Consider the following 17,284-nt stretch of genomic DNA (forward strand, 5'->3'; position numbering starts at 1 on the left):
TGCGAGAGTTTAACAATATCCGTTTTGTCGAGTTAGTTCTGTACGATACTGTCAATACCTAATTAAGTTAGAAATGAAGTGCTTCATTCCAAAAATCTAAAAAATCGATTGTATGATAATTTTGTACAATAGAGTTAGGGCGGCCGAAGGGAGAGGACGGTCGGAGGACGTTCGGTGACAGTCGGCTCTCGGAAACGAAACAGCGCCGGGAGCGCGCGCACGAGTCACCGACCGACTTAGTGTATATTTTTATATTATTATTTGTTGTGGGCGGAGTTTCGAGATATAATTTTGCCGATTTGAATCGGAAATTTGATGCGAAGCATTAACTGCACTTGTTGATATACCATCATTTTGGACTGCTATTTAAGTAGGTTATTAATAAAGTGTTAGGAGTCGACGCTGGCTACGGGACGACGGGACAACGGGTCGTCGCATCGACCGTAAACCAGTTTTTATACTCGCGGGGAACGTTACGGAGAAGGGGAATTTCTCCGCTCAGCAGCACATTGTACCAATATGTTAAATACGTGTGTGTAACATTGCCGGCTACAGATTGTATAGAGAACACCTCGAGATGGCTACAGCGGCCGCGGAGCCGCTTGTTACTGTTACTGTCTCTGTCACCCAGTAGACTTTACTTACCATCCGTGGCCACTCTAGCGCCCGCTCCGTTACATAGAGATGTAATTACTGTCGGGAGGGTTACCATCATTAGATGGGAGGATGTCTTTTGCCAAATATGACAAAATGGAAAAAAAATGCCTTTGAGGAAAGAAAGAAAATGGCCTCAACATCTAGGCCGACTTTTTTATAAAAACGAATAAAGAAACGTGTTTTTAACACACAATTTACTGCATTTTTATTCAACCCATTAAAATGACCTCTATTTGATGACTTTCTGTCCACCATGTCCAACACTGTTCCTAATTCGAACTTCAATCAATTGAGCCCTTTATTTTAAATGTGAAATTAGTCTAAATAAAAAAAAATATGTTCAAATAAAAATTATCCATGAAATCTCTCCAGTAAAGAATCAAATGCAAAATTCATCTTACTTCTTACTAATATATCACTTAAAATAATGAAACAGCTTGTCTAGGGGTTTCAACACCCCAATATTGAATATTGTCTGTTGACAGACATCTGCAATTTTTTTCAGTATAGAGCAAGTCACTCCGAAGTTGTTATCTACTGAAATGCAAAAGTTGTTATCTACTGAAAAACGCATAACCATATTCCTTTCCCATTTCAAGCTTTGCTACAACATCAAAAAATCGGCAAAAAATTTAATAATTACTGCTTTTATAAAAATCGCTCAATTTTTTATGAAACTTCGAATACACACTCACCATATTATGCTGCTTATGATAATCTAATAATACTACTCAAATATATTTATAACATGACGATCAAAATTATAGGCATCATATCAACAATTTACAACAGGGATGCAGAATACCTAAAATAATGGAATATGGAAGTCTAGGCACTTTCCGGGTTTATGACATTGGCTGGGTAAAGTGGTAACTTTACATTTAGGCATTTGTATTCATATTTGCGGAATGACAAACAAACAACAATCCATATTATATAAAATACAATCCGGAAATGTCGCCATTCTGCTCATCAATCATATAATAAAATGAGTGAAAAAAAGACAGATACAATTTATCAACTCGACTAAACCAATCATCTTACGCACAAGCTCCCATGAGAGCTGTGCAAGAGTTTGTGTGTATATTAATGAGACACAAACGTATCTTATTTTTTATAGATGTGTGTGTGTAATTTGGAGCAAATTAGAGCATTTACATAAAACACTGAATGAAATAATGGAGTAGATTTACTTTTCCCGCCTTATAAGTGGAGCCGGGGTATTTCTACCCTTTCCGCTGATAAGCACCAGTCAGGCGTGCGGATAGAACTACCTTTCCGCACCAAGTGTGATATAACAATGTTTTTGGAACATATGGAAAGTTGTAGTTTTGATTTATTTATATACATTACCAAAATATTTCAATCCATACATGACACAAAAAAAAATAATACTAAAATTTAAATATACAAAGATGGTAAAATGAAAATACCCAGCAATTATAGAAAAAGGATGCTATCCTCTCTGAACTTTTTTTCACTAATATGGAAGATGTTGATATCCGAAAAAATACGTTTGAGTAAAGACATTGCTCTTCCTACTGGCATTACCATCGGCAGGTTGGTTCTGCAAGCGGGAAGAAAAAACAGCTCAAGCTGCCTATCAGGAACATAAAGAAAAATACTCTCCATTACACCTATGTTGATCGTAATACCACGGATTAATCGGAAAAATACATAAGCGAGTATGCATGTCTTCTTTTCTTCAAACTATTGTAGCCAAGCATTCCCAGTATGAAGTCAGATGGGTACAACCACGTATAGTATCCGATAACCATTCATTTTGAAATTCATCCATACTAATTTGGTAAGTAAATAAAAGAATAAGGTGTAGGAATAAGTAGTTAGGTGTTTGGTTGGAGTTTCTACTCCAGTTAGAGATTGACAGAAGACACGAGGTTGCTGTTTAATGTGTATTTATTACATGGCGAATAAGATACAGCACTTGGTTATGGAGCACGAGCGTAGCGGCGATGATGGGTTGAAGTAACTGCACTTGAACTACATGCTGGAGCTGAGTGAACTGCACTGATCTTGTTGGGCTGACTGAGGTTGGCTGCGTCCTCAGGTCTCTTTATATACTATATTCCTTTGTAGTTCATTTCTTCATGGTAGGGACGATGTGAATGCAGGGCGACGATCCCGTCTTTATGTGCTATATTGCTAGAGTTGTAATATAAATTGTATTGGGTTTGATAGAAAATGATGACATTGCATCGTCGGTCATTAGTCTACTTCAGGTGAACTAATTTAACACGTGTGTGTCATCGACTATGGACTATGGACCCTAAAAAGGTATTTGAGTAAAAAATGAAAATGTAAGGTTTTAAATAATTATAATTGTCGTTAATATTAATGGAATTATATATAAATAATACAAGGTAGAACATTTCATTATAATAGAGATCTTACATAATATTCAAATAGTATACATCGGATTGACATAATGTTGATATTCTGTGGAAAATCCATTGAAAATTTTGTAAAATTTATTTTCACGCAAATAAAAATTACATTATATTTGTGAACTGGCCATTTTTTATCGAAACAACCGGACAGCGTCACAACACACTACCGCATTCTTTCCTTGAATGTAGACCCTGTCCATAACTACCTTTCTATAACAATTCAATTGACATTTGTGTTTAATAAAGGTTTGAAAAATAAATAATACAGAACTGCTTGAAAAATATTTTTGTGGTGGTTCTAAAACATCTCGATAGATTTTCACAAACACCAACATTATTAGAAAGTAATAATTAAAATTTCGCATGTGACTAGGGAGGGTACATAACATACTTTCTGCCAATTTAAACCATCTAGCTTTTTCATAAATTATTGATAGCTTACCTTGTCTAAAATTATAAAACTAAATTATGCTGTAGTAAATCTGTTGAAGAAGTAAAGCAGGTAATATTTATTATAATTACAAAGTAACAATAATAAAACGTAAAAGGAGTGCTATACAATAATTGAAATCGAACAGAATAAATAACTCGTATGTTATAAAAAAATATTAAATAAGATTATTTGACAAAAAAGGATTTTAAGAATATTGTGAGTATCTCAAATTTTATGGAATTTTACACATTTTCTTTAAAATAAAGAAACTTTATATTTATTTTTAATTGGATCAGCATTCACTTCGTAACACTTCATTATAAATTATTATGAAAATTAAAACTTTGTTATTAGTGTTACACAATTTATTATTTTACAAGAACACAACTATAGTTTCGGGAGAGCACTCATTTCATAATCACACCCTAAAACTCCTGCACCAAGTTATTAACAAAGGCAGTAATATGAATGATTTAGAAATAATAGAAATCCAAAAAAATTTAAATTCTGAGAACAACCGAATTAATAATCACACATTTAACCACCTCTCGCCTTTATTGAATATGTTCCCTTTGCGACCCCCCTCACCCCACTCACCCCCGTAGACTCGCGTCTGTTAACACTCTCTTAGCCGAGCGATGTCTTCCCACACATTAAATCTTACTTCCACTTATGTGCTAAATTTTAAGAAATACATTTGACTTAATGTCCTGTCCCTCATTGATCATATTTTCATATCTGTACTTTAGATAACTATCCATTCATATGCTAACACCTTAGATAAGGGAGGAAAAAAACCCTCCTGCTCTAAGTTTCACTGATTAATTTGTTTATTTTTTGTTTAAATTCGATGACATTGTGAACAATATTCTGTGTTTACTATATTAGTTTTATATCACCCGTCGATGGGAGGAGTGCTCTCCCGAAACTACAGTTGTGTTCTTGTAAAATAATAAATTGTGTAACACCAATAACATTTTATTTTCATAATAATTTAAAGAAACTTTATTTTATGTTTTGTTGACAATAGTTAATAACATACAGAAAATTAAACTCTAAGCGAGTATAACTGCACGGTGTACGTCTCAAATAATATATGCAAAAAGGAGTATGGACGTACGTTGTACGGCGTCGCTTGTCAAAAATCTTTCATTGAATTTATTCATAAAAAGGACGTGGCAATGCCATCTATGGGTGATTGGTGTGAATATTTCCAAGAAAAAATCCTACTTGGTACATTCGTAGCATAATGGCTAAGACACCTCGCACATGATTCCATGCCATTCCCGATAAGATCGCAATAATTGAATCTGTCATTTTTAAGCCTGGGTGTTACGTGCTGTAATTATGTATTCATTATTAATAACTGTAATATATCATCGGTGAAACTGTAATACCGAGTAACTACCAATAGATTTTTCAGGCAGGGGATCTTAAAAAGCGTTTTGTTAATATATTACGATTTTAACCAACCAAAAATACTGCTGAAGTATCAGAAAAACTATAATTATTTAGAGTAAAAACAGCAACAACGTAAAACTAATGACTCCTTAGTCCCTATAACAAATTTATTTCAGTAAAAAAATAACAGGTTACGCGGTATTGCAGTATCACTGATGATATATGGTGGAAGAAAAAAATTGTAACCCCAATTTAAAAATAAAATAAAAGTCAGTCACAAAAAATTAGACCCAATGGTGAAATGTTGTATTGTTTGTCAAACTACACAATTATTATTACATAGTTTTAGAGTTAATCAATATTTTCAATGTTTTTAAAAAAAATATCTATATAGATGCAATAACAGATTATAAGCGATACTTTCACAAATATAAACATACAAAATAAAATATTAGCAGACCAATAATCTTCTATCTGACCACAGCATTTATTTACGGGCTCATTCAGTCCATTTACTTACAATAAAATACAATTATTGTTTTTATATACAGGTATGATTAAAATAAAATACATCTAGCACAAAAGTTTTACATACATGGGAACAAAATAAATGGATCAATGTACACGTGGATATGGTATTAAGGTATCTTAAGTATTAATAAATTATCAAATTAAATAATTTGACTAATTAAGATATTTTGGTGATGCACATTTTTGCTATAAAAGGAAGCTTCCTCTGAGCTTTCTTTCAGTAACATGAGTAGATTGCAATACCACATTCATAGAGGAAAAGAATACATAAGCAAATATGGATTTCTCCAAACATTCCCGGTATGAAATTTGAAAAGGTACAACCACAGATTTTCGTAATCAGCAGCATTTGTAATCCGTTAAGTAAAGATATTTCAGAAATCTATTCCGAACCATCCAGCATAACAGAGTACTTCAACTCGTGGGGCGCCCGGATCAGAGATCCACGCTCGAGTCTGCTTCGCACCAAAGAGTTATAAAGAAGCCGAAGGACACCATAGCTGTTCGGAGAACAAATCTTAACATTATGTGAGCATGAAATTTCAGTTCAGCTTCAAACAGACCTCCCTGGTCTTTGACAGCGATAGTTCACTTGGGTGAACACTCACACTTATAAAGTATTGCAAATAACGTATGCGGGGAGGGTATGATGATAAGAAAAAAACAAGAATGGAATGTATTACACTGGGGACAAATTTTTAACACAATATCTTCGATTTTTCAGCAAAGTAAAAGAGGCACGCTGATTTAAAAACTGTATTTGGTTTTCTTCTATCACTTCAAGTTTTTTCTCTACAGGTTATCTTAATGTGAAAGTTTTAGCTAAAATATGTTCGGTAAAAAAACTTTACTATTTGTGTGAACACAATTTGACTTACAGTACAACTTATGTAATAATAATAATAATAATTATTAACCATAATATATACTATGAAAAATAAATAGAAAAAAAATATTTATAATTATATTTAAAGCATTAACTTTGTGGTCAAACATTTTACTAAATGTTATTAAATATTTGTATATAACCACTAACCGACTTTTCTATATCTACCGGTTTCGAGACGTACCCGTCTCTTCGTCAGGACACTAATTAAACCAACATGCAAAACCCACTATACACCTTCACCATAGTCGTTGCACAAAAATATAAAACCAACACGACATGCATTTTAATAAGCACATGCACTGATCAGGACGAAAATACACAGATTAGATTATGAAAATATTTTATGTTGTTTGAGAAATAGTAAAATAAAAAAAGGAGAGGGGATGGAAAGAGGAGCTTGAGTTTAATAGGTTTAGGGTGACCATTACAATGGGACATTATTTTTTAAAGCTTTCCTAATGTGAAATATTTCCATGTTATTTACTTTTAACCCTTTATTATTTGTACTACTACTACTACTACCATCACGCCATTTCCCCGTAGGGGTAGGCAGAGAGAATGGACCGCCACACACGTCTATCCTGGCATACAATCCTAGCCTCTTCCACATTCATACATCTTGTCATACATGCCCTTCGGTTCTGTCTGCTTTCGACATGACCAGACTTAAGATTTTGGTTTATCTGATCATGCCACGTCTTCCTCGGTCGTCCTCGTCGAACGTTGCCGTTCATTTTCGCCATATATACTTGTTTTACCATTCTTTTGTCGTCCATTCGTTCTACGTGACCAAACCATCTCAGAGACCCTTTCTTAATCTTATCAATTATACTTGTCTCAGATTTACACTCTCGCCTGATTTCATCATTCGTAACCCTGTCATACATTGATTTCCCACACATTCGTCTAAGAGATCGCATTTCAACCGCATTCACTCGGCTTTCATCCTTCCTCTGCCAGTTCCATGTTTCACTTCCATACATAAGTGTTGGGACTAAAACTCCGTTGTGCACTGCCAGTTTAGCTTCGATTGACATATTTTTATTAGAAATTACTGCGCTTAGTGCTCCGTTCATTTTGTTGCCCGGATTCACTCTTCTTTCAACATCTTTTTCTACTCTTCCATCTCTTGAAAACATGCTTCCAGATACACAAATTCTTCTACTTGCTCGAGACATTAGTTGTTTACATTTATTACGCATTATTTACATTTGCGGTCGCAGGCCCTACGGCACGGAATGCTCTCCGAGCAGAAATCCGAAACTGTGAGAGTGAAGTGATGTTTCGGAAGAAACTTAAAACCCACTTGTTCTCTAAATCATTTGAATAAATTCTTAGCATGTGGTGGAAAAGTAATATGAAAAAGTACATTATTTTTCTTAAATTAAAAAGTTAAAATTAAATTCATATCTTTATATAATCACTTTGTAAAGCGCCCTTGAGGTATTATATTACGAAAATGGCGCTATATAAATTATCCATAATTATTATTATTATTTACGCAGTCAGTAACCTCACTATCCCTACATTCTAGAGACTATTTGCTTCAAATCAGCGTAAGATTTTAACTCCTGTATTTTATAAAAGTAATTTGGTTGGTTTATTATCAGTTGGTTTAATTAGTGTCCTGACGAAGAGACGGGTACGTCTCGAAACCGGTAGACATAGTCAAGTCGGTAAGTGGTTATTTACAAATATTTAATAACATTTAGTAAATAAATATTTATTCTTAAATAAAACAAAGGTATACACAGTTAAATGGAGGAATTGTTGCCACTAGCAATTTCTTATAGTCTGACCAAAAAACAAACAAAAAAAATACAGTGATGAAAAAAGTTTAAAAAAAAAAAAGTAATATTGTAAATTAATAAGTTAGGAAAATGATCAACTTTGAACGGTACATTAGATAATTTTTTCCTTTGTATGCACATTTTGGGATAAAGAGAGGATATACTGTAACTTGAAAGACGTAAGGGATGTTAGACGTTTACTAGGGATGGAATGACTGAGAAAGATGTTGAAAGGAGGGTGAGTGTGGGAACAGAGTGAACGGCGCACTTAAATCAACCTTGGCAAATAAATGTTTGTCGCAATAGGCAAAATTAGCAGTTCACAACGGAGTCCTGGTCCCGATCCTGATGTATGGGAGCGAGGTATGGACTTGGAAAAACAGGGCTGAAAGTAGGCTGAATGCTGTCGAAATGCGATCTCTTAGGCGAATGTATTGTAAAACTATGTACGATAGATGCACAGATGTTGAGATCCGTACCTTATGTAAGGCCGAGATAAGCATTATCGACAAAATCAAGAAAGGAGCTCTGCGCTGGTTTGGACATGTGGAGCAAAGAGACAGCGAAAGAACGGCTAAGAATATTGACAATGCGAATGTTGATGGATGCAGAAATAGAGAAAGACCAAGAAAGACACGGCATAACTAAATCCAACAAATACTTGAAGATGGACATGTCAAAAGTCGGAATAATCGGCGCGCGTGCATGAGAAGATGTATGAATGTAGAGGAAGCGAGATCTGTATGCAAAGATAATGTGATGTGGCGTTCTATCCTCTCTGTCTACCCTTACGGGTAAACGACGTGATGGTTTGTTTGTTTTTGTAAGACGTAGAAAAAAACTGGGGACATTTTTTAATTCAGATGCCAAAAGTTAGTCACAAACAAGTGTCAGATCTGAGTCAATGAAATTCGCGTCCCCCCAGTGTTATTTATCAGACGTTTCTTATGTTCCTCGTGTGAGTGCGAGGGAGGCCTTGCGTGGCCGCGCCGATGTCTTCCAAGAAGGTCGCCGAGTTGTGCACCGTGGTGCCCCCGAGCACTACGCGGACCCCCGAGTTGGACTGGTTGATGTTGTGGACGCAGAGCGCCTCCTCGTATGTGGCGCCGCCGACTATGAACACGACGATGTCCTGGTAGCGACGGCTGGGGTAGGCGTCGTCGCTGCCCATGCACGGATACGCGGAGTCGCGGATCTTGCCCTTGATGATGTCGTCGAGGGTCTCCGCTATGAGCGGCTTGTGCTGCGTGTAGATGTTCTCCACTCCGCTGAGACCCTGGAGAGAGATAAAGATTAACAAGTGTCCAGGACGCATATTGGTAAATACCCAACGCATTATCTATCCAGGATGTTTCAGAATCCAACCGAAGTGGCTGCGAAGAAAGCAGGCATGTCGGATGGAGGTAAAGACGCATTATTTAAAGCAGTTTAAAAAGACCGAAACACACTGAATTCTTTTATAAGACATTTTTGGCGTAGCCGAGATAATACAATATTTCGAATAATTCCACTTTGCCTGTTTATCTGAGAGAGCTCTTCCAACCTCTATCTCAAAATGGACTCTTCATTTTAGTAACGAGAGAACGCTTTTAGTACCCATTCACCGCTCTATTTTTTTTGCCGCCTCTTTCACAGTAGTCGCTGCTTGTTTGTGCAATAATTTGGATTTTGTCTAAGGGAAGAGACCATTGCAGGAGACTGCTGCGAGATATTGCATAGATTTATATATATATACTATTAAGCGCGTTGTCCAGATGTTTATTGCAGTATATGTGTGTTTATGCAATTATTTTTATTTTTGCTATTATTTAATAATGTACATGCTTCCGCTTTCCATTATGTTGTATCCCAACTCAACACAGGGCTCTTGGCCTCGTAGAGTTAGGGATACGTTATTATGATTTTTTTAGAATATATTTGTATTTGTATGAATAAATATCTACCCAATAGTGTCAGAGAGGGCCCTTAATTATGAACATTTAAATTAAGATTGAAATGTCACCATCTAAATATTTTAGTTTATCCTTTCTCCTTCTTTCCCTCCCATCCCCCTCCTCTCATCATAGTATAGTGTAAATTTGTTGTTTATTTTTGTTTCAAATTTTGTATAAAATTATAAGATTCTGCATTGATATTATATCTAGAATAGGTCTATATACTTATTATTTTCTCAAATTAAATAGTTTGAGTAGGTAGGAAGAAATTGTCTTAAGGTGATATGCCCGCCCTTTTAAGTAAATAAAATGTATACAAAGTGTTGAATAAATACAATTAAAATGAAGACGTTTTTGCTGAGTGACGTTAGCAGACACTGCGCAGGGGCGATTTTGTGGCTATACGAAATTGAGCGAAGAAATACGAATGGAACTACTTTCCTAACTAATGCAGAGTGCTCTCTCCTGGGACGAGTTGAGAATTGAGTTATTTAGTCTTACCTTGAACAATCTGAGTGTGATCTTGACGGCATCCTGGGTACTGAACAGGTCCGACTGCCGCGCGTGCGAGCCCCCGTACTCGAGTATGGAGACGACAGCCTTGAGCAGGCTGCGGTCCACACCGCGCCCTCGCAGCGCCTCCAGCAGCCCCACCGTGTCGTTGTTGGCGTGCCGCTCGTAGCGCAGGGCGTACAGCATAACCAGCTTCACGGCGTCGGTGTGGCGGACAGTTTCCATGGCCAGCACTTTGCGGATTTGCTGGAATTTAAAAAAAAAAATATTTTTTTTAAAGTTTTATTTATTTTAACAAATAAGTAACATGCATAATTGTATTTTTGTTCCCGCAAAGCCGAAGCTTGTCTGCGGGTTACATTACATTTATTTTTAAATTTATAAAAAGTAAGTACATAGTTTAATAATAAATGAAGAATACAATATATTTATGTGCACACTTAAGTTTTACATGCTGTTTTTAACTAATTTTTTAAAATGAATTTAGGTTTTTTTCCTCAAGATTTTCAGCTGGTATTAAATTAAACAGTTTTGGTACTACACTCCCCATTGTTCTATCTCCATAGTGGTTCTTCTGTCGTGGCACCGTCAGCTGCTGTGCCGATTATACCATTGTACAATAATATTTTATTAGGATTTTAGGCAATACAAGAGTTTGTGATTTGCCATTAAATCCATCAAAGGCTGTCAAATGTTGTATAGGTAAATAAAATAACAATAAAATTAACAATGTTTTGAGAACATTCAAATGTTTGTAGACAGGCTGGAAATTATTGCAACAGAGAGGGAAAACACTTTTGAGAAGGGAACATGGAAGTCTAACCGTTTACGGGGCTAATGACCTGTCATTGGCTGGTTTAAGAGGCCACTTTACACACTGTGTAACATTCACAATTCTACCTATGTATAAACATCAAAATTTTCTCAACTTTTCCATATGTTGACTTTTGTGGAGTAAAAGAGCCGAAACCTTTATTGATGTGGGTGAGATTCATCTGGCTGAATTATTTCACCTACTGAGCAATTGCTTGAATTATATGTCAACAATGTTTTGAGTTTGTCCAAATTTTTGCAGACAAGGACTGGATTCAGTCCCCCAAAGAGCTGTTAATATTAACATATTACAACAGAGATGAAAAAAAAAATTATAGAAGGGAATATAGAAGTCTAGGCATCCACAGGGCTTATGGCTTGTAATTGGTTGATTTAAGTGGCCACTTGACACATTGTGTAACATTCACCATTCTGCCCATATTTGAACATCTATATTCCTTCGATTCTTCCATCTGTTGACCTTTGTACATTGCCTAGCAGGTAGGCGAAATAACTCAATGACATGAATCTCACCCGCAACAATAAAGGTTTCAGCACTTTAACTTCACAAACGTCAACAGATAGAAGAATCAAAGGAATATAGATGTTTTGTAATATAAATAATACAGATGTACATAAATTAATTATAAACATAACTACATAGTGTTTAAATCTGTCTGCATATTTTGTTAATTATCTCTGTTTATTAAGTTAGTCTTCTTTCAACAATATTTTGAGTTTGACCAAATTTTTGTAGACAAGGACTGGATTCAACTCCCCGGGGAGCTGTTTATATTAACATATTACAACAGAGATGAAGAACATTTAAGAGAAGGTAATATAGAAGTCCAGGCATCTACAGGGCTTATGACCTGTCAATGGCTGGTTTAAATGACCACTTTACACACTGTGTAACATTCACCATTCTGCCTATATTTGAACATCTATATTCCTTCAATTCTTTCATCTGTTGATGTTTGTGAAGTTAAAGAGCTGAAACCTTTATTTATGCGGGTGAGATTCATCTAATTGAATTATTTCACCTACATACTAGGCAACGCCTGAAAATATTATTTTTTCAATTTCTATACTTCTTCGTGGACCAGGTAATTTATCAACAATATTTTGAGTTTGTCCAAATTTTTGTATACAAGGACTGGATTCAACTCCCTGGGGAGCTGTTTATATTAACGTATTACAACAGAGATGAAGAACATTTAAGAGAAGGTAATATAGAAGTCCAGGCATCTACAGGGCTTATGACCTGTCAAACTTCACAAACATCAACAGATGAAAGAATTGAAGGAATATAGATGTTCAAATATAGGCAGAATGGTGGATGTTACACAGTGTGTAAAGTGGCCACTTAAACCAGCCATTGACAGGTCATAAGCCCTGTAGATGCCTGGACTTCTAAATTACCTTCTCGTAAATGTTCTTCATCTCTGTTAGTCTTCTTTGTTTATTCTCAAGTGCAAACAATATTTCAAAAAAAAAATATTGTTAAGTGTTCTCGGCGTGGGTAACCCCAGAGAGGTCACATGTTTTTTATTATTAATTATAGTTTGTAAGAGAAAAATATGAATAAATAAATAAATTGTTCTGAAAAAAATAAAAAAATATAGGCAGAATGGTGAATACTACACAGTGTGTAAAGTGGCCACTTAAACCAGCCAATGACACGTCATAAGCCCTGTAAATGCCTTGACTTTCATATTCCCTTATTTAAGGTATTCTCTATTCCTGTTGTAACTTGTTAATTTTAATAAATTTTATACCTGTAGTTGTTTGGCATGCTCGTTCTGGCAAGCCAGTTCCTGCTCCAACTCGGAGACTTGCAGTAGACTGTGGCGGCCCACCAATGCTGACATCTCTTCTACTACCGTCACATGCTTGGATACGGTACCCGACATTTTCTATTAAAAAAAACATACATTAATGTTGTATATTTGACATATTTATGTTTTTATTTATGAATATGATATGTACAGTAAAACCTCTGTTTTACGTTTTTCAAGGGAGTAACAAAAAAATGTGTAAAACTGAGGAAAACTCTAAAGTGAGGAAATTCAAAATGTATGAAGAAAATTAAATTACATAAAAATATAATTATTGTACTAGACTATACTAAATATACTGCGGAAAAATTGTAAGAACTGTCATAATTGGGGATTATTCATATTTACCAATGATTTAATTGCAAATATTTTGTATTTTTTCAAGCAATACTACAATGTGCTATTTTTTATTGAATTAAAAAAAAAACATGTTTGTATCATTTAATGTAGATAACCTTAAAAACACAAAAATAATAATTTCAATTTGCATAAAATGCATACAAAGACTTTTTACCTAAATATTGGGAAATTTTATTTATATGGTATCACAGAATTTCAACTGTCATTTACATTGCGGCAAAACTGTTTCACACTTTTATAATAACTGCGTAAACTATCTTCTTTTCACATTGTGTTTAATTTTTAGTTTAAAAAAATCGGGTTGTGGTCTCGTGGCTAGTGTTGCGGACTCACGGATCAGAGGTCCGAGGTTCGAACCCCACTCTACCCCAACTTGATTTCCATTTTCTAAAAGTGAGTTATTTACAACTCGTCGAAAATGGCCACCAAAATTGAAATATTTGGGTAAATTAGAAGAACGCTAATATTTCTTTAAAAAAAAAAAAGACTCATAACTTCAAATAATATTTCTATTGACAATTTATTTAACTTTCTGCATAATAATTTATTGATGTGACATTAAAAATGTGTCAGCTGCATGTCACTATTTAGTAAAATGTCAAAATTAGACACGTAAACAAAATGGTCAATTACACTGCACCTACTTTGAATTTAGTTTGAGACAATAATTTACACATTTCTTTATTTACCTCAATTTTATTCTACATTCACGCGGCGGCGCGCGGCTCGTTGTCTTTTGACAGATCGAATGAGTTTTGAAAAATTTTCAACGTAAAACCGGGGTTATGAAAAATGTAAAAAACATTAATTTTAATGAGAATGTATGGAAAAAAATGGGACCTAAATATTTCGGTGTGAAAAGTGGGAAAACGCAAAATCAAGGAACGTAAAAACGAGGTTTTACTGTACAAGCTTCAGATATGGAACCCCTATTATACTTGTTGGAAGGAGTTCAAAGACGAGCTACAAAGTTGTCGCCAGCCTGAAACGACTTCCTTATGTGGAGAGAGAGGGGTGACTTGATAGAGATACGAGATACTCAACAGTCACTATAGCTGCCCAAATTTGGATCCCAAGTTCAAGCTTAAACAAGATGCTCGACTTCGAGGCCGCAGTCTCGGGCTGGAGAAAACCAGATCCAATCTAAATCCACGGAAACCTTTCTTGAGACATAAAGTTGTTGATATAATTGATTTATTTGGTGTTTATTTTGTAGAACTCCATATTTAAACATAGGAAATTTATATAAACATAAATGTATTATTATCTGTTTATATAAATTTCCTCATAATATTTCAATCATGTTTTAAAATTAAATTGAACAGCAACCTATTATAATATTATTGATATTTTTTCGACAGCAACTATCTAAATTTACAAAACTATAAAGTATTATTGTTATCAAAAACATTTTTCACTTTGTGGTATGACATTTTACACTTCTTTGTTTATAAATTTGTATAAACCACTCTAATTTTTTTATTACACTTCGACCGGTTTAGAGGTTACTACCTCATCGTCAGAAATTTAACTAACTTATAATTACACGCGTTGTTATTTATATAATAAAATATTGTATGAAAGAGACAGAAAATTGAAAGAAAGAGAGAGAAAGAAGATAAAATAAATACCGTTAAGATTTATTTTATCTTCTTTCTTTCTCTTTCTTTCAATTTTCTGTCTCTTTCATACAATATTTTATAATATAAATAGCAACGCGTGTAATTATAAGTTAGTTAAATTCCTGACCATGAGGTAGTAACCTCGAAACCGGTCGAAGTGTAGTAAAAAAATTAAAGTGGTTTATACAAATTTATAAACAAATAAGTGTAAAACTATAAAGCTTCATTAATTATCTCACAATACATACATGTACAATGTCAATAAATATTTACTTTGTTATATTTTTCCCGAAATTCAAATATAAATACCTAAATTTCCCATTACCTATTAAACACTTAGCCACGCCCTTAACCATTGGTTTTTCCCTCAATTATGATTAATGTACATGCTATGGTTCGTAAGATTATTTTTATTTTCTGCTTAAGTACCTTGAATTATATAACTATATAAGGACATTCAATCCATTTGTTTGAAAATGCCCTAATAAGGCGAAACAATTGTCACAAAGTTTTTATTTTTATATTTGTAAAAATAAAATAAAGTGTTCAGTAGACTCAAATCAGTGTTTGATTTCTAATATTATAAGTTGTTGATATAAGTTTAAAAATGGACTAGATTTGTTTTGGAAAGGTTAGTGTGTCAGCAACCTACTTTTGTTAAAAAGATTTAAGCATATCAGCTTTAAGCTGATTGCTACAAATAAAAATAATAATAATAATAATAATAAAATACATATTTTAAAAATATTTATAAAATATATTTCTTTTCGAAAACAAAACTGTAATGGGCCTGCCACACACTCGACGAGTGGCATTGGAAGTAGCGAGGAAAGGAGGCAGAGACGTAGTGTGGCAACATTACTCGTCATGCCACACGTCATGCTCCTCGTCGTGCCCACCGCTCCCTATTTTGTCAGATTTTGAGCGCGAGTCAAAGGACCGGCAATATGAGTGCGAGTAAGCTGGCCACATAATCGCGCGGTCGCAGTACGCATCGAGCGCTCACACAAGACGCACGTGTCATTTTTAATGATATTTCTTTGTATGACATTGATATAATTAGCTATACTAAAAAATGCATAGCGCGTACGCTGTCACAGTTTCATCGTCCATTGTATAGAAAGACAAATGACAAGTGCGATTAACTGCGCGAGTAGAGTAGTGTGTGGGCGGAGAAGGCAACGTCGGGCGAGAGGGCGGCAGCGCGAGGAGCATGAGCATGAGCAGCGCAAGGATCATAGTGTGGCGGGGCTATAAGGTTTTTGCTGCAGCAGCTCTTACGTTCAATGTATTATCTTTAAATCATTTGGACAAATTTTACCTTAATACTAAGTATTTATAGGAGAATTAATGTACCAAAGTTTTGTCTAAATTTTAAGAAGTGTAATCTGCCGGTTTAGAAGTATTTTATATTTTAGTAATATAAAGACTTTCAAGTATATACTATATTTTTAACAGAAAAAGAATTTAATTTACATTGAATTAATTAAAAACTAGTAGGCAACAAGTGTGGGTATCGCAGACTGTTACAGGCCAGACAGACACAATCAATAATTATTAGAATAATAATATATAAGATTTTGAAAAAAACTGCATTTTAAAATGGCTAAATCGTATGATTTCGTTACTACAGCCTTAACAGACCAAAATAAATTTTCAGAGATGAAGGAAATAACTCTCTGATAGACATCTCAACTGATATGAATGAATTATTGGGGAATGTGAAGCGTTGACTTACTTTGAATTGAGGATATGCTTCCACAAAGTTCTTCAAATCAGCAATACTCTCCAGTTTCTGGTGACTTTTGGCTTTCTTCTGGAACTCATCCATCAGGTCCTTGATGGTTTTCCCAATCTCGCCAAAATTCAAATATAAACTCTGAAATGTTAGCACTTTGATTAATTAAGAAGTTTGGTATTTAAAATTCATTTAGTGAGGGGTGAACCATTGATTGTCATTCCAATGAATAAAAAATATTACAGCTAGTGATGGATCGCTTTTCTGTCGCTTCCTGCTGTGTTGTCTACGGGTGCGATACTCTACTTATACCCCACCACCATCAGCGGCTCCGAGCGACAAAATTTTGTATGAAGT

The 17,284-nt window shown here is 34.7% G+C and overlaps 1 protein-coding gene across 1 annotated transcript in view; it reads right to left on the reverse strand.

The window, feature by feature from the left end:
* Positions 1-2,976: 2,976 nt before the first annotated feature.
* Vps45 (vacuolar protein sorting 45) overlaps positions 2,977-17,284 on the reverse strand; it is a 29,795-nt gene continuing 15,487 nt past the window's right edge. The window contains exons 6-9 of the mRNA XM_088226015.1: positions 16,928-17,068; positions 13,148-13,285; positions 10,545-10,802; positions 2,977-9,385 (exon numbers count right to left, since the gene is read on the reverse strand). Of these exons, the coding sequence (XP_088082141.1) occupies positions 9,044-9,385; positions 10,545-10,802; positions 13,148-13,285; positions 16,928-17,068 (879 nt within the window). The 3' untranslated portion in view covers positions 2,977-9,043. The remainder of the gene's footprint in view (positions 9,386-10,544; positions 10,803-13,147; positions 13,286-16,927; positions 17,069-17,284) is intronic.

Source organism: Micrasema longulum, unplaced genomic scaffold (assembly GCF_059751315.1).
Source record: "Micrasema longulum isolate JH-2025_06_02 unplaced genomic scaffold, ASM5975131v1 h1tg000403l, whole genome shotgun sequence".
In the NCBI taxonomy this organism is placed as follows: domain Eukaryota; kingdom Metazoa; phylum Arthropoda; class Insecta; order Trichoptera; family Brachycentridae; genus Micrasema; species Micrasema longulum.